Source organism: Oryctolagus cuniculus, chromosome 10, assembly GCF_964237555.1.
Source record: "Oryctolagus cuniculus chromosome 10, mOryCun1.1, whole genome shotgun sequence".
Classification (NCBI taxonomy): Eukaryota; Metazoa; Chordata; class Mammalia; order Lagomorpha; family Leporidae; genus Oryctolagus; species Oryctolagus cuniculus.
This window is the reverse complement of record NC_091441.1, coordinates 27530503-27548111: the sequence shown is the minus strand read 5'-3', so window position 1 is coordinate 27548111 and position 17609 is coordinate 27530503. Positions and strand designations below refer to the sequence as shown.

The window sequence follows — 17609 nt, the reverse complement described above, 5'->3', positions numbered from 1 at the left end:
ATGCTGAAAAATGGCTAAAGTGGATTGTATGGTATACATGTTTAACAGCAGTTGCATACATATTTTTAAGAAAACAATCATATCATAATTTAAAAAAATAAGTGGAAGTGACCTTTTGGAGTCTGGAGTGACCAAGACCGGGGTTTTTGGTCGATTTCCAGGGAAGCCTTAGAAGAAGGAGGTGGTGAATTTCACTAGGCAGGATCCGCCCAGCAGGTCGCGGAATGGGGGCGGGGCCCGCAGGTCAGCAGTTAGGGCTTCTCAGAAGCTCCCGGAAATGCGGTGCAGCGGCACTCTTCCCTCCGTGTTTATTTTGGCTGCATAAACGGAACGTGCGGGGCGGGGGGGGGGGGTGGGAATCTGCACACCGTTCTGCGCGCGCTGAGCTCTCGGATTGTGCCGCCGCCGATTTTCGTGGAAATGGTGTCACAGAATGGGGCTGGGGGCCGCGGTGAGTCTACCCTGCCGTGGTGCTGCTCCTGTCTAGCAGGTTTCCCATGGGCCTCACTGGCACAAACAGGAATGGCAGCCTCCGAGGTGGTTTCTGCGTAATGCTGGGCCCCTGGGAGGATGCCGTTTTCCTCAACGATCATTCGATCATTCGATGAGTGTCCCTAACACAAAGAATGAGCCCGCTGTGATAGGCCAGGGTGCCGCTCGCTCGCGCCACAAGTCTTGCAGCCAGCAAGCAAGCCCAATTCTCGAGTCTTCGAGCAGGCCAGCTTTTCACCTGCTGGCGAGATCCTGCGGGCAGCATCAACATCTGCTTAGACCAAGACATGAAATCCCTGCTTAGCCAATAAGGGGCCCCAGGCGGTTTAAGTGCGCCCTAAAGTCTGAGAAACCACTTGTTAGAGCAGCCACGAGGGGCACACTGTTGGCACCTCCCTCCACACTTGGCCCCTACTGCCCAGCCCTGACAGTATGGAGGTCTCTTATGTGACTGCCAGTAGATCCAGGGAGCTCCCTCTGCACAGGCTGTGTGCCTGTGGGTAGGTTGTTCACCCTCTCTGGGCCTTGGTTTCCTCCCTGTGGCACGACCACAGTGAGAGCCCCTACTGCGGGGTGCTCACGAGGATGAAATGAATTAACCCAGATAAAGCAGTTAGAATCGTTTGAGAAACTCAGTGACCCTCTGCTAGGGTTATCGGATCGTGGAGGTTTCTGTCTCGCACATTGGGCTCTCGCCCAGCCCCGGAGCTCAGAGAACAAGGTTAACCCCTCTTCCAGATGCCAACCTGGCCAGTGCCTGCAGGCAGCTCTCCGTGTTCACCAGGCTGCGCATGCGCCATCCCTCCCATTCGCTTTCCGCGGCACATCCACCAGAAGTCCTGGGAGCAGGAGTCCCAGCATCTGTGCCGCAGCCGCACTTTCGCCCTGGGGCGGGGTGTTTTACTTCTCCCCGGCCTGCTTTCTTCGGGGCTTGACCTGGTTTCTCCTCCATCAGCTGGAAGCACGTGTGCATCCCTGTCCCCTTCACAGGAAGCCCGGTGCCCAGGAGCCGTCCTGATCCCATTAACCCCTTACACTCCTGAAGCGGCAGCCTGTGTGCCAGGAGGCGTGCAGGCCTGTGGCGCGTGGGGGCCCTGAGGCTGCCACCCAGCCCTTCAGCCCTTACCCTCCCACGGGGAAGAGAAGCAGGGACCCTGCCATGGGGTGCAGGCCTGAGAGGCGGGGTGCCCTCTGCAGGCTCTGCAGAAACCCCTGATCTTCCTGCCCTCCCTCCTTCCCCACTGGGCTACCATGGGGCTTCTTGTCCCAGCTGGGATTCTCAAACGGGCAGGAGGTATACGTGTTCCTGTGAGAGGATGGAGATTGGGGGACTCCGCCTGGCTGGCTACGGGCCAGGTGCACTTCACAGGCACCGGCCGGCATTCCGAGGCCGGGGGTCCTAGAGGACCACTGGCTTTCAGAACCAAGGCTGTTCTCCTCGGCTCCGCGCACGCAATGGTCTCTTTCCCCTGAGCCCGTCCTGCGTCTCCCCCCCCCCCCCCGCCCCACCTTCACTCACACTCGCTCCCGCCACCACCTGCGCTACCCCATCCATCGAGACCAGCTCAGGCCTGACCCCTGGTCCTCTCCCTGCCTCTCCCTGGCTGCTCACTGTTCACTCTGTTCAGCATGTCACACTGGGGAGGTTCCTTGGGGTGCAGGTTAATGATGACAGGCCCCGGAGCTGGCCCCCTTGACCGCTTCCCAGGGATGGACCTGGGACAAGGCCGTTTACTGATGGGCGGGTTACCGCAGTCATCCGTGTGAGAAGCTACCGCAGGGTCAGGCACAGACGTTCACCACGATACGATGTCTCACTTCCTCCTTGACCGTGACACTGGTCCTCAGGTCACCATTTCATAGTACTGTTCCCTCTCCAGCCGCACAACATGCTCTTTGCAGCAGGCAGGGATGATCTTCACGACTTTCGCATTTCCACACAAGGACCAACACACGCTGGGCTCCCAGGACACATTCCAGAATTTCTTATTGGGACGGTGGGACCGTCAGAGAGCCTCTGTCCTGGTCTGGAAGCAGGAGCAGCCTACACGCATCCACTTAGTAGGAGGGGTGAAGACAGCCCTTCCAGCCCTGTGCCCCCCACTCCTACACAGACACACACACACACATGCATGCATGTGCACACACACACACTCGCACACACGTAGAGCTGCAGTTGACTAAGCTTTTGTACTTGAAACTTTCCATACCTGGGATCAGTGGGGCGCACTGTTCTTAAAGCAAGAAGGTTTGTTGCCTCATTGGCTTCTCCTCCACCTCCAACTTGCAGACACAGAGCAAACTCGGGGCAGATGCAGGCAGAACTGGCACCCACCCAGCATGTGCCTGCCAGAGCCGCAGGCAGGGGTCCACCCTCCTGGGGTGACTTTGATTTAGGCCATTCTGAATCCCCTGGGAGTGAGCTGGGCCTGAGGGCTGTTCCCTGCCCCCTCTGCACAGAGAACACCCAGAGCTTTCACCCTGGGTCTGCTGGGGGCCCCGGTCATGCTCATCATGGCCCAGCTGCTGTGAGATGGTTTCCCAAACCAAAGTCCAAGCCTCCCGTGGGCTCTTGGGGACTTTAAAGGAACAGCAAAATGGGCCGGCAGGAGCAAACATTGCAGAAGGTCCAGAGACCCCCTTGGAAGGATCTAGAAAAGAAGCCATGTCCAACTGCCTCCCAGGGGCACCAAGGTCGGGGTAGCAGGGAAAAGGCACCTTCTGGAAGGAACAACTCCAGGCTGGCCCTTGGGTGCCAAGCTGGGATCACAGAGAATGGAGGGAGCTTCATGTCTTCTCACACTGGCAATGACTTAGCTCGAGACCCCCGTGTTCAGACAGTGCCCATGTGCACTGCGCCTGTGCCTGCCGTCGCTCCCACCCCCTCCTCGGGCAGCCTGGACACGGGCACACCCTGCCCCGGAAGCCCAGGGCTGGGCCCTGAGGACATGTCATGTTCCCATCTCGTCCACATGTAGCTGGGGCCGTTCGCTCTGCAGGCTCAGGCAGAGAGGCCACTGGGAGACTTCTTTGATTGACTGATGTCGGAGTTCTTCTGATAAAATTGCACTCCACTCCTGTGTATCCTGCAAAGATGCTTTTCCTAGAAAAATCTGACTTTAGCGCCATCCACTCAACTGGAAACTCCTCTTTAGATTTCGGATCAGCAGTATCCTGAGGTGGGCTCCACTGCCTCTCCCAACGGGACCCTCAGGGCTCATTGCAGTTGACAGCAGGTGCCCCAGGCCCCCAGAGTCTGCCCCATAGGCCCAAGAATGCACCTCCCATTAATTCCCATCTCCTTCTCCCTGGACCTCTCTTGTCCCAGGGCTTGGACAAGACACTGCACCTCCCAGCTTCCCCTATGCCCTGTGGCTGCTGAAACACACCAGAACATTCCCTTTCTATTGTTTAAAGAGTTGGCTGGAATCAGGCATTTGGCACAGGTGTCAGGTCACTGCTTGTAGATCCAGCGTCCTGCCGATGTGCACCCTGGGAGGCAGCGGGTGATGGCTCAAGAATCTGGGTTCCTGCCGTCCACATGGGAGACCCCTATGGAGTTCCTGGCTCCTGGTCCAGCCCCAGCTGTTGTGGACATTTGGGGCGTGAACTAGCAGATAGAAGATCTGTGTGTGTGTGTGTGTGTGTGCCTGCCTTTCAGATAAAGGGGAAGAAAAGAGTGTGAGGGACAAAAAGCTACAGGGAAGCAGCCAGTGGCTAACATAAGGCCAGCTATTGCTCTGGTCCTCTTTCAAAGGCCAGGAGTCATTCATAAGGCCAGCTACTGCTCGGACCTCATTCAAAGGCCAGGACTCATCCATAAGGCCAGCTACTGCTCTGGGCCTCATTCTGGCCCAAGGCTGGCTTTGCCCACATGGACATCTCTTGTTCACAGGGCAGGTGTTTCAGAAGGAAACTATGTCGCCATTTGCCTCCCATAAGTGACAGATGTTAATTCCAGAACATACTATTCATTTACGTATCAGAAAACTAAATCCCCTCCCCTCTGGGTATTCTTGGCTTTATTGTCTCACCTCTGACTGGAAAATAAAGTCAGGCCATTATTTATAACACACCCACCCAGGAGGGAACATCCATAGTTTGGCTTGTTTCTATCATTTTTAGTATCTGACTTAAATGCTAAACAAACAGCACTGCCTACAGCCTGGATGTGTCTCGGATGCATGATGCTAAGTGAAGGCATCCACTCCTGATTCTGTGCTGTCACTCCTGCCATACGACCTCGTCAAGCCAGAGGACAGAACACAGACGCTGCTGGGGCAAGAACACAGAGGAGCATGCTGGGATTGAGATGACGGAGTTGTTGCATATCTTGATTGTGATGAAGGAGCACAATCATATACTTTTGTGAAAATGCATAGAACTGCACACTAAAAAAGGTGAATGACATTAATTACACCTCAATAAACCAAACAAAAAGTAACTCCTAGGAGTAAGCGTTCAGCGTAGCGGCTAAGACACCTATGCCCCACATCAGAGTGTCTTGAGTTCAATTCCCAGCCCCAGCTCCTGACTCAAGCTTCTTGCTTATGGGAACCCTGGGAGACAACAACGATGGTTCAGGTGTTGGATTTCTGCCATCTACATGGGAAACCTTGATTGAGTTCCTAGCTCCTGGCTTCTACCTGGCCCAGCCCCAGCCAAAGCAACATTTGGGGAGTAAACCAGCAGATGGGAGAGCTCTCTCTCTTTCTCTCAAAATAAATAAATAAATTTTAAATAATAAACTCCTATAATAATTGCATTGGCCAATACTTTTTAGAACACGACAAGGTATGAGACACTGTCATGTCAACTTGCACCCTTTAGCAAGTGGGTGTTGGGACTCTCCAGAAAGTCAAGTGTCAAAGATGAGCATGAGTGGGCCGTGCAGAAGGTGCCTCATTTTGAAGGGGGTGCAGGCCACCCAAGAAGTGCTTTGCTCCTTCATTTATTCATCAGGGTTTCCCGGAGGCAGACATGAGGCTGGATGATGGAGAGGTAGCTACACAACAATACAGAGCTGCTGCCCAGGAGGGTGATGAAGAAGAGAAGCAATGGGCCGGCGCCACGGCTCACTAGGCTAATCCTCCGCCTTGTGGCGCCGGCACACCGGGTTCTAGTCCCGGTCGGGGTGCCGGATTCTGTCCCGGTTGCCCCTCTTCCAGGCCAGCTCTCTGCTGTGGCCCGGGAGTACAGTGGAGGATGGCCCAAGTGCTTGGGCCCTGCACCCCATGGGAGACCAGGATAAGCACCTGGCTCCTGCCATCGGATCAGCGCGATGTGCCGGCCGCAATGCGCCGGCCGCGGCGGCCATTGGAGGGTGAACCAACGGCAAAAAGGAAGATCTTTCTCTCTGTCTCTCTCTCTCACTATCCACTCTGCCTGTCAAAAAAAGAGAGAGAGAGAGAGAGAGAGAAGCAATGAAACAAGAACAAAGCAGGGGAGCTCTGAGGGGAGGCCAGCCTCGCGTGTTAGCCACATAGGAGAACTCCCTCCCCAGGAAGGGATTTCTGAAAGTCCCCCAAGGAGGCGGGGAGAGAGCACCTTCTAATCGTGGCTGGACCACATAGGCTTGTTATGGGCACACGGCACACTGCAGTCATTCCAGCAAAGTGGTGTTATTTCTCATCCCCTCCTTCCTCCCACAAGTTTGAGGCTCTATTTGAAGAAATAACAGGCCACCAAGGGGAGAGAATGGCTATCCTAATTTGGAGCTCTCAGAAGGCTTTAGATGCCCAGTAAGTCTTTGTTCAACAGGTGAAAAGATTTCAGATTACTGGGTCAAAAGCTCCTAAGTATTTGGGCCTCCTGATTTTTCATTTGCTTGAACTTGGGTCTGTGATATGTTTTCCACAGGGCAAAAGGAAAACTCAGATGGGAACTGAGAACTACAATAGCACGTAGCAAGATCATGCCCGCTGTCTCTCGTTAGATCTCCTGGGTCTTGACTGTCTTACTTTAACTCCCCAAATGGGTCTGCCTTTAGAGAGTCTGTTCCAGGCAAGACAAATGGACATTCCTCAGATTTCACTGTTAGGCCAGCTTTCTGAATTATGTGGAAAACAATTTCTAAGTTGCCTGGGGGAGATGCCCTCTCTGTGCTAACACACCTATGTCACCACTGTGTGCTGTAGGGAGGGATTCCAGCCCGGACCACGAACCATTGAGCAGAGGCCAAAATCAGCCAGGACATTAATCCTCCTTTAGGGCACCATAACGAGCTCCCAGAATCCTCTTGGCCAACAAAAGCTGTGTCCACTTTGTCCTTTAGAGGAGCTACCCTGCACCCCCTTGGGAGGTGGCCTTGTCTGGTCCTAATAGGGGCTCGATGACTGTTACTGTAGCAGAATTCATTCTAATCGTCAGTATCAACTGGCTTGGTTTCAGATGCATGGCTTTTCTGCGTTTCAGTCCCTGGATAAGTGAAACGCCTGCGGCTCATCTGTTACGGCAGTAATGGACTTGAGCATAGTTACATCAAGTTGGGGTGGGAGTTCATTGCCTTGAAAACATCGATACTGGACCCCTTTCTACAAAGGAGAATCCCATAGGGCCTCCCAGGGCCCTCCCACCAGACCCTGTGAGCCCCACAGGCCAGGCTCAGTCCCTCTGACCAGACTTCTGTGCAGTCATGTTCAAGAGCAGCGGGAAAGGGAGCAAGAATGAAAGGGATCCTGGGGGGGGGGGGGAGGGAATCTACGGGAGGGGCCACTGGGAGGGGCCGGGAGGGAGGACGTCTGCCGCGGCCTGATCACGGGGGCTGGGGGCTCTGTCTTCCAGGGTTATCTGTCAGAAGGGTTGGTCACAAAGTGGTACCGCTCCCCACGACTGCTCCTGTCCCCCAACAACTACACCAAAGCCATCGACATGTGGGCTGCGGGCTGCATCCTGGCTGAGATGCTCACGGGGAGGATGCTGTTCGCTGGTAAGTTCCTGACTGTGCCGCCCGCCCGCCCGCCCGCCCGCCTTCTCCCCTCGGGCCGCTCTATGAGAAGGGGAAAACAGAGAGCAAAACACACGCAACTCACCACCACACCAGCTTGTGGCCAGAATCACTTCTGTGGCTCTTATGGCAGTGGTGGGAGGTGACTTACTGTAATAATCTCAGGCAAGAGCACCCCTGGAGCGCAGACCAGGGCGATCAAGGCAGCACTTTGCTATCTAAATGACGAGGTCCCGCCCCCCACCAACATTCATAGGCTGAAAAATCTTAATCCCCAAGGTGATGATGATAGGAACAGGTGGGCCTTCAGGAAGCAGGTAGGTCATCAGGTGGAGCCCTCATAATTGGGGAACAGCCCGGGGGAGCTTGTTTGTCCTTTCCACCGTGTGAAGGCACAGCAAGAAGGGACAGGCCTCTCTCCAGATACCACGTCACCACGGCTGATAGCCTCCAGAACTTCATCTTGGACTTCCCAGCATCTAAAACAGAGAAATGACTGTTTGCTGTTCACAAACCTCCACTATGCGGTACCTTATCATAGCATCCCAGATGGGCTAACACACACCTGTTCTAAGACCTTGAGATTGACCAATGAAAAAACCCTGTTTTCAGCCCCTTCCTCCTCTGCCTCTAACTTGCTCCTACTTCTGGCTGGACGCCTCCCCATTGGAAATGAAAGAATAAAGCTCTTTCCTCACCTTAGCTGGTCTCCTCCCTAAGCCTGCATCTGCAGAGGCCTGTGGGAAGGGGTACTGGGAAGGCGTAGGCCAGGGTGCCCACCACTTTAGTGCCTGCTGACTCGGTCCCTAGCAGACGGACCAGTGCTGAGGCACAGCGTGCTAAGGAATGGATAGAGTCTTGGAGATGACCAGATTCGACTCCTTCATTCTACCCTTAACAAAGCAGACCCAGAGATGGTGGGCAACCTGCCCAGGGTCACACAGCAAGTTAGAGGCAGAGTAAAGCCCAGCGCCCGAGTGCCGTGTCTCCCTGCGATGCCCTCACAGGCCAGCGGGAGGCACTCTGGGGCTCCTGCACACCCCAGCCGCCCTCCCGGGGACGTGCACTCAGCATGGATCATGGACCATGGACCATCTGCCTCCGCAGGGGCTCACGAGCTGGAGCAGATGCAGCTCATCCTGGAGACCATCCCTGTGATCCGGGAGGAAGACAAGGACGAGCTGCTCAGGGTGATGCCTTCCTTCGTCAACAGCAGCTGGCAGGTGAAGAGGCCACTGCGCAAGCTGCTCCCGGACGTGGACAGCGAAGGTACCTGAGCCTGAGGCCGGGCCAGCGAGCGGGAGGCCGGGCCCTGGCTGCACCCTGGGGGCAAGGGGCGGAGCGCAGTCCTCTGAGGCAGAGGCAGAGGCTCCCTGGGCAGCAGTCGCCTGCCCCCGGTACAGGCTGGGCATCCCCATTCGGGAAATCTGAAATCCAAAATACTGCACACTCGGAACTGTGACAGACGCTCAAAAGCGTTCAGATGAGGGATGCTTGGCCAGGAAAACCCACTCAGAGAAACCTGAACAATGGATCCCAAACCCAGAGCTCTTCTGGCCCCAGGCACTGCTCCAGCTGTGTTTCTAAATGGAGCACGCTGCACCTCTGCACTTGGCCCCATAGCAGCCCCAGGGCAGACACTCGTGGTCCCCCACTCCATCTTGCCTCCCCTGCCTTCTCTTTGTCCGTTGCTCACCTTCCTTCACTCCCCTCCCTGTTATTTTTCACACCAGGCAGATCTGGTGTGAAGAATACGAGTTTTCTCAGCTTGCGGGTCAGCCCCAGTCCCAGCAGTGGCCGCTGTGTGGCTCTGGGTCAGTTACTCAACCCCTCTGCGTCTCGGCTTCCGTAGCTGTGAAGTGACTACAGTAAAAGATCACTCATGCGGTGGGGTGGGGGGGCTATAACAGTGAAGTAAAGGAGAACTGGAGACGCCCTGGGCCTAGGAGAGTTGCTCCATCAACCTTAGATGTCGCTGTCATCATGGGTCTCGGGTCTCCTGCCTGCCAGGACTCCCTGTGTATCATAGGAGCTAGGTTCAGCCGATTCTGAGAGACACAAAGTCCCAATGGTTTAGCCGAGATTCATTTATTATTTAGTATAAAAGAAGAAACGTCCCGACACAGTCACCCCAGGCCCTGGTTCTCCGCCCTGTGCTGCCAGCGTGGGGTGTTGGTCTGACCCCCAGGGAGGAAGGTGAGGATGGGGTGGGGGAGTTCCCTTTGCCTTCAATGTCCTGAGCCAGAATGTGTCTCGCTCACTTCCACTCAAGCCCGATGGGCCGGAACCTCGTCACGTGCCCCCACCTGACTGCGTGGCGGCTGTGAAATGGGCATTGAGTCCTTGACACTTTGCGTCCCTCACTGGGAAAGAGGGGGACAGACATGAGATGCAGACCGGCTGCACCTGCCACACTCTTCCCCTCTCAAGAAGCCAGGAACTTGGACCAACAATGCCTTTGGCCGTGGCCCCCGTTCCATACACTGCCAGAGTCTGCCCATGGGGGGGCGGGGGGCGTGGTATACAACAACACAGCCCATCCATACTGACGTGGTATCCTAGGCTTCTGAGGAAATCCCGGCATGCACCGAGGGCCATGCTCGCTGCTCAGGAATTCTGCTCAGGGCTGGGTCACCCGTTACCCCCCTCTCCCCTAAGCAGGCACACACAGCCTCCCAGGGGCGACAGCTAAGAAGGGTGGGCCTGGTCCCAGAGGAGTCAGAATTGGTGCCTGAAAGCAGGCAAAGCTCCCCACCATCGTCACCAACACCAGCCGATGTGGATGAACCCACCGCGGCTGCAGAACTGTGCTGGGGATAGAGGCTCAAGGGTGCATGAGACGGCCCAGCTGGAAGACAGGGAAGACCCGGAAGCCGGCCTGGAGGAGGGGGTGAGGGCTCCTGGTTGGAGGAAGTGAAGCCGGAGAGGTGGGAGGGATGAGAGGCCCTTGAGCCTGGACTTGATCTTGCTGTTGAGCAGATGCTCATGGGAGCCAGGCAGGAGTCACCCTCCCGGTGTGGCAACTTGTCTGCCTCTGGCCTTGAAAAGTGACCCAGATGGGCTTCTGGTCTTGGGATAATGAGGCCTCACTGAATTGAAATATCTGTGGGAGAAGGAGCCACAAACCCACCTACCCAAGAAGAGTCCCCGGTAGCCCTGGAATTCCGCCCCTCCCTGCTGAGCACTCAAGAGCCAAGGACATGACACGGGAAGAGGCCATAAGGGGTCAGAGGCTACCAGGAATCAGTCTATAGGGGACAGCAGTGCTCAGGAGCCAAAATGCCCACCAGGTAGCAGGTGCAGGACCAGGGAGGCAGGCTGCAGGCCCCCACCAAAGGCACTTAGTGTGGAGCTGCTTTTATGACAAGAAATGCATACACTGCAAGTGGCAAATCTGCAAGGCCTGAGATGTAAAACAGATAAAAAAAAGAGTGCCCTGGATGGAGCAGGTGTGCAGGGTCCCGTCCATCTGCCTCTCCGTGCCCAGCGATGCTCCTGAGAATCCGCCCAGGAGCCCTGGGGGACTGGGCCGTGGGAAGGTGACCCAATGGACAGGAATCACCTTAAAGGCATCCGAGGGGCTTGAGCCCAGTGTGGCACATGCACTAAGGGGAAGCTGGTGCCTCTCGCAAAACCCCCTGCTGGCACAGCACCACCTGCCCTGGCCCTCCCAGCCTCTCCTGCAGTGAGGTGTGGCTGTGTGGTGGATAAGCTGGAATCAACCCACTAGCCATTTCTTCATGGCCCATTTCTTATCCAGAGGGCGGAGAGGAGAGTCTCACCCAGGACACCTGCTGGGGGCTTTTTATCGATGAGTACAACAGGGATACTGCCTGCAGGGTTCGCAGCCACAAATCCCTCACTGCCTTGTCCAGTGTCAAGGATGGGGCAGAGGAAGAGCAGGAGGCCCACAGGGGTGCAGCCTGCCCAGGCCTGGGGATGGGCCCTGCCCTGGAGGGCCCCATGTTGCTATCCTGGAGGTTTGTGAGGTGGGTCCTCTCTGAGATCTGCAGCCTCAGACCCAGGAATGCCGTCTGTGTATCAGTGTTTGGGGCAACCAGTCACTGCCTTGCTTACCTAATCTCTCCATCTAGGGTTACCCAGCAGCATTGAGCCCTCCCTGGAGGCCAGTGACCTCCTGAATCCATTGATTTCCTGAATCACTGATGACTTTTCCCACACAGCTATCCAGGGCGGGCGTGAGGAGCAGGTTCAGCGTGCAGGCTGGGACCCACCAGGAGCCCTGGGAGGGGTGGGCAGCCTGGGCCTCAGCTCAGCTCTCTCTCTCCCTCTCTTCCTGGGCTGGAATCTGAGTAGCCAAGACAGAGTTCAAGCCTCCAGGCACTCCAGTGCTGAGAAGCAATACAAAGCTCTAGGCTAGACCTTGCACTGAGATATCCCAGGGCCAAGCTCACAGGAGCAAGGACTCCAGCACCCATATGCAAAGCTGACCTCCAGCCAGGGCACCCCACGACACTCACAGGCTGCTGAAACCCCGGTGCCCTCGCCTTGGCTGGCAACAGCTTCTGAGGGTGCTTCCCCCCAGCCCGGGTCCCCACTACTGAGATCTAGCCACTAAAGGGTTACTGCCTAGTGCAGCAGGGAGTCCCAGCCCTGCCCTTCAGTGTTTTGATTGTCTATACAGCCTGCCTGCCCTCATTTGTCAAACTTCCAGAGGCGACACAGGAGCTGTGGGCAGTGGAGGCCCTGTCCCTGCCCTCCCAGCCGTGTTCACCTTTTCCCTGCTTACACCCGGGACACCGGCTCCTCTACCCACCCCTGCAGCCCTTAGCCCTTGGCAGAGGGACGTGGCGAGGGACACCTTCCCACCTGTAAGGTAGTGGCTATCCCCCTATCCCAGACACCAGGTCACCACGCCACTGAGCCTCCTGCACTTGCCAAAGGCAATAAATGACCCTCACCTTGCACTCTGCTCCCCACAGCCATCGACTTCCTGGAGAAGATCCTGACCTTCAACCCCATGGATCGCCTCACAGCCGAGATGGGGCTCCAGCACCCCTACATGAGCCCGTACTCGTGCCCCGAGGACGAGCCCACCTCGCAACACCCATTCCACATAGAGGACGAGATCGACGACATTGTGCTGATGGCCGCCAGCCAGAGCCAGCTCTCCAACTGGGACAGGTGCGGTGCCAGGGGCTTCCCGGGCTGTGTAGCCCACTGAGCGCATGTGGGGGTCAGGGGCTGCCCTTGGTGTGACACAGCAACCCCCAGCTTTGCTCACCACCCTGAGTCCACCGAACACAGGGTTGCAGACAACGTTGGGCAAGCATTTAGTGAGTACCTACGGTCAACACTCACTTCCAGCAGCCTGAGAACGTGCCTTGAAAAGTCAACTGACCCAACACAGGGCGAGAAAGCAATGCAGGACATCTCCCGTTTCACATCATCTGCACCTTCTGAGGGTGGCAATAAGAGAGGCCCCCGACACATGAATCCATTGCTCAGAGAGGCTAAGAGATGGCTGTCACAACACACAGCTAACCCCTGGCCCGTGTGGGGCTCTCCCCGGTCTGCACCCATGTCACACACATCTGTACAACCAATCACAGGACTCTTTGCTGCTAAACAGCACTTGGCTCAGAGCCCTCAACCAGGGTCCCTGGAAGCCACCTCCCATGTGTGCAGGGTAGAGAATGCATTGTTACATGACCTCTGCCTGGACCCCAGATGGTCTCATGGATCCCCTTCCTGTCCGGTCATTCTCAGCTCAGGCACCTTAAAGTTTCGGCATCACCATCTACTAGTTCTGGGGATGCCGGCAGCAGCCCGGCTTGGAAAGAGTGGGCAGGGCTCGGTGCCTCACCAGGAGTCCCGTGGCTGTGAGAATGCGATGGCCGATTATGTAAGTGACAGATGAGCAGTTTCTCTTTTTTGGTCGTTTGACAGATGATGGGTTACAGCTGAAGGAGGCGTCCAGGGAGGGCCAGGCGACATTGCTATTTTTGGACAGGCTTCTTGTTGTTGTAAATGGTGGCTTTCAAGGGTCGTCGGCATACAGAGATTAATGAAGCCTCTCCAGGCCCGCCTTGGACTGTGCTCCCCGCAGCCCCTCCCCCTCCACCTGGGGTGCAGAGCCTTGGTTCCGCACGAGGCTTATGCCAGGAAAAGCGCTGCAGCACCTCTTTGGTCACCAGCCATCAACTCTGCCCACCCCTGTGCCTGGTGCCTCTCTGCTCCCAGCCTTTCTCATTGCACCTGCGTGAGGGAGCAGTCGGGGGGAGGCCACGGCACGGCCCTTGCTGCAGGCCCTGCTGCCATGCGCCGACTGCGTCACCCCAGGAAGGCCGGTGTCCTCACCTCCAAGCCAGGGGTGGTGACACAAGTCCTCAGGGTTGCTAGGAAGCCCACAGATCACGCTCTGTTCCGCCCTCAGCGGGTAGCCGCCAAGGGTTAGGGTCTTTTCAAGCTCCTCCTCCTGGGAATCCCTGCTATTGCAAGGCCACTCCCACAGGGAGGCGGTGTTCAGCTCTGCGAGAGGTTCCCCTCCCGATGGCGTCACCAGGAAGTGGGCAGCCCCGGCCCCCACCCCATGCCCGTCAAACCACACACGCAGCTGCCTGCTCTGCCCCTTCGCCTGTCCTTGGCTTACCTGTCTGTCCTGTGTGGGCACAGCCTCCTGCTGGCTGCCGCCTCCTCTGCACTCCCCGCCTCCCCCACGCCACGGCTCCGCACCAAGCACCTGGCACTGGAGGGGTGGGCTCAGTCAGAGCCGAAGGTCTGCCTGCCCATCTGCTGTTGGAGAGCTGACTTCTCCCTCCAGGGCTGTGGCGTGTCTGCAGGGGGCAGCGTTCCAAGGATCTCTGGGCTGTCCTGGGGGTGCCCTTCTGTAGCCCCACCTGCTGTGCTCCAATGTGGGGCGCTGCGGGGCACCCAAGTAGGGCAGGGGCTGTCAGCCCTGGCTGCACCTTTGCATCACCCGGGGAGGTTTTCATATCAGGCTGCCACAGGGCCCCACCTGAGACCTACTGAACCAGGCTTGGCAATGGGGGTGGGGCAGGCCTGGAATTTTCTTCTTCATTCCCCCCAGGGGAGTCTACTCTGAGCCAGGGTTGAGCAGCACTCCTTAGGGACTTGCCACTCCAAGTGTGGTCCAAGGGCCAGTGCCATCCTCATCAGCTGGGAGCCTGTTAGAAATGCAGACTCCGCACCACCTCCCATCTTCGAGACACCATCTGCATTTTAACAGGATCGCTCAAGGTCGGAAGGGCATGGCAGGTGCATTCATGGGGACAGGGACTTTGGCTCACGGCTGTGTCCAGTAGTGCGTAGATCAGCGAATCCCTAGCACACAGAAATATTTGGATGGTTTTGAGTGACTGCAAGGGGTAAGCCCAACAATAGGTCCCTCAAGGGCTAGGGGGGCTCAGGGGCAGAGGGGCTCGGGGGCTCGACCCCCTCCTGGAAGCCAGCTCCCGAGGTTCCAGTCACGGCTCTGTGTGTGCCTTGCAGATACCCGGTGAGCCTGTCCTCGGACCTGGAGTGGCGGCCCGACCGGTGCCAGGACGCGAGCGAGGTGCAGCGCGACCCGCGCGCGGGCTCGGCGCCGCTGGCCGAGGACGTGCAGGTGGACCCTCGCAAAGACTCGCAAAGCAGCTCCGAGCGCTTCCTGGAGCAGTCGCACTCGTCCATGGAGCGCGCCTTCGAGGCCGACTACGGGCGCTCGTGCGACTACAAGGTGGGCTCGCCGTCCTACTTGGACAAGCTGCTGTGGCGCGACAACAAGCCGCACCACTACTCGGAGCCCAAGCTCATCCTGGACCTGTCGCACTGGAAGCAGGCGGCCGGCGCGCCCCCGGCGGCGGCGGCTGCGGGGGCAGCGGGCGCGGGGCCGCGCGAGGATGAGCCCGCCAGCCTCTTCCTGGAGATCGCGCAGTGGGTGCAGAGCACGCAGGCCGGCGGCGAGCGCGCCCCCGCCAGCCCCGAGCGCCGCCGCGCCGCCTCGCCCCCCGGCCGCCCCGCGCTCGGCGACGGCGGCGCCAGCCCGCAGTTCGACCTGGACGTGTTCATCTCGCGCGCGCTGAAGCTCTGCTCCAAGCCCGAGGACCTGCCGGACAACAAGCTGGGCGACCTCAACGGCGCGTGCATCCCTGAGCACCCTGGCGACCTCGTGCAGACAGAGGCCTTCTCCAAAGAACGGTGGTGAGGGCCGAGGGGTCTCGGGGCAAAGCCGGGCTCCCCCGCCTGCCCGCGCGCCCCTCGCTGCTGCCTTGGGGGGAGCAGAACACCTGTAGGATCCGAGGAGCCGAGGAATGTCCATTGCTTAAACTGCCTTAATAACGAGCCTTTAACCTCTGGGAGCGGGATTGGACAGGAGCCTGATGGGGGATGGGCCCCGGGCCGGCAGAGGGGAGGGGGTGCGTTTCGCAGGTGGTGGCGCGCAGGGAAGAAACTGGGCAGCAGTCTGCAGGCCCTGCCTGGGCCGCGCCGTGCAGAGAAGTCTCGCAGGCCTTCTGCCCACTAGCCTCAACCGACAGCCGAGGCAGGACGAGGGGCCCCCGACAAGCAAAATGACGCGCTGAAAATGGCAGGCCGGGTCGGTGGCAGCCAGTGGCTGGCCTCGATCGGAAAACCTGGGCCACGGTGTTTTCTTCCCTGTCCACTGCCCTCGGACCCGTCCCGTGTTCTTGGATTCAGAGCAGTGTTCCTTGAATTCCCAAACTGACGGGAAGCCCGTTTCTCTGCCCCTCACCAAGCGTATTCCTCTCTGGCTCCCTGTGTGCTTCAATGCTCTCCTCCCGCCACCCCCCTCTCTTTGCCTTGTTCCTGTGTGGTCTGAACTGGTTGTTTCAGATCCCAGTGGTTTGGGGACCATTGCTATAGTCAGTCATTCTCCCAGGCTTGTGCACATGTCTACCCCAGCAATCACTCCCTATGCACTTTCCTGACACACACATGCACACGCAGCCCTCAGGCCCCAGTGCACGGCGTACACGGGTGAGTTTGAAGATAGCAGTGCCAGGAGCCCCTGTAGCCCACCCCTAGACCCCACTCCACCCCCACCCCTCGTAGCCACAGCTCCCCACCAAGCCTACCTCGGGACCTTATGCTCTTGGCGCGAAGTGTTCGCTTAGAGGAAAGCAGTGAGTGCCTGCCGTCGAGCAAACAAACGTGTTAGAAGGTTTCTCTTGGAAACCATCACTCTTGGTTAATGCTGCCCTTGACTCTGATCGTCTTAGCCTTAGGGCGAGGAACGGGCCCTAAAGAAATGTGGCTGGAGAGCCAAGGAATCTAGAAAGATAGGAGGGTAGGAAAGAAGGGGTGCCGATCCAGGGCCCTCAGGGGTCAGGCACCAGCAGGGTGGACAAGGAAGGGACAGAAAGCAAGTTTGCTGCTTGTAGTTCAGTAGTTTAGGCCAGGATGAGGCTGGAGCACACAGGCAGGCCCTGTGCAGGAGCAAAAGGTGGTGACAATGCCAGCTCCCAGTTGGGCCCCCTGGAGTGCTCTGCCATCTCTGCTGCTGGTCCCCAGCACCCCCAAGATGCCCACAGGAAGCCCGCCCGGCCTGCAGGTAGAGGGCCCTCCAGGGCTGCTCCTAGGCCATGTTCACTCACATCCCAGCACCTTAAATATCTGATCAGCAAACTAGGGGTTGTACGTTGAAACCTGTGACACGTTAGGACTGATATTTAAAACAGAACTAATCACACTGACCTGTTTTTAAATAGAGAATATGTATATGTGAATTGTGTGGGGTTTGCTTGGGTTTTGGTTTTGTTATTTTAAAGAAAAGGAAATGCACACCACTCCTCATGTGCCATTTTGTCCTCAGAGGGCGGCTCTTGGTGAAGGAACCAGCTGCTGACCTTACCGGGAGTTCATATATAATTGTTATTACAGAGGAATTGTTATAATGACTCATGTTTTAAAAAAGAATCTATTACACATTGTTAAACTTGATCAGGATGGGCCAAATAAAGTTTTATTAGAACATAGAGTCATGTGTGCACTCTCTTGTTCATTGACGCATTGTCTGAGCCTATCTTTGACGCCATTGGGTTCATCGGATTCAAGCTGGCTTCCCCTGCGCCGTGAAAGCCGGTGTTTGGAGGGGTTGCAGTGGTGGGGGGAGCGCAGGGAGGGGGTCATCTGCACAGATTGCTGATCAGGAAGTAGCTCCAGAATCACCCGGTGAAGCCTGGTGTCCATG

General features: G+C 57.3%; 1 protein-coding gene across 3 annotated transcripts in view; it reads left to right on the top strand.

Annotated features, from left to right (window-relative positions):
* Positions 1-17396, top strand: part of MAPK4 (mitogen-activated protein kinase 4) — a 130496-nt gene extending 113100 nt beyond the window's left edge. For all 3 annotated transcript variants that reach the window (XM_051851940.2, XM_051851941.2, XM_051851942.2), the window contains 4 exons: positions 7276-7420; positions 8546-8707; positions 12382-12583; positions 14912-17396. In XM_051851940.2, coding sequence (XP_051707900.2) covers positions 7276-7420; positions 8546-8707; positions 12382-12583; positions 14912-15605 — 1203 coding nt within the window. In that variant the 3' untranslated portion in view covers positions 15606-17396. The remainder of the gene's footprint in view (positions 1-7275; positions 7421-8545; positions 8708-12381; positions 12584-14911) is intronic.
* Positions 17397-17609: the final 213 nt, after the last annotated feature.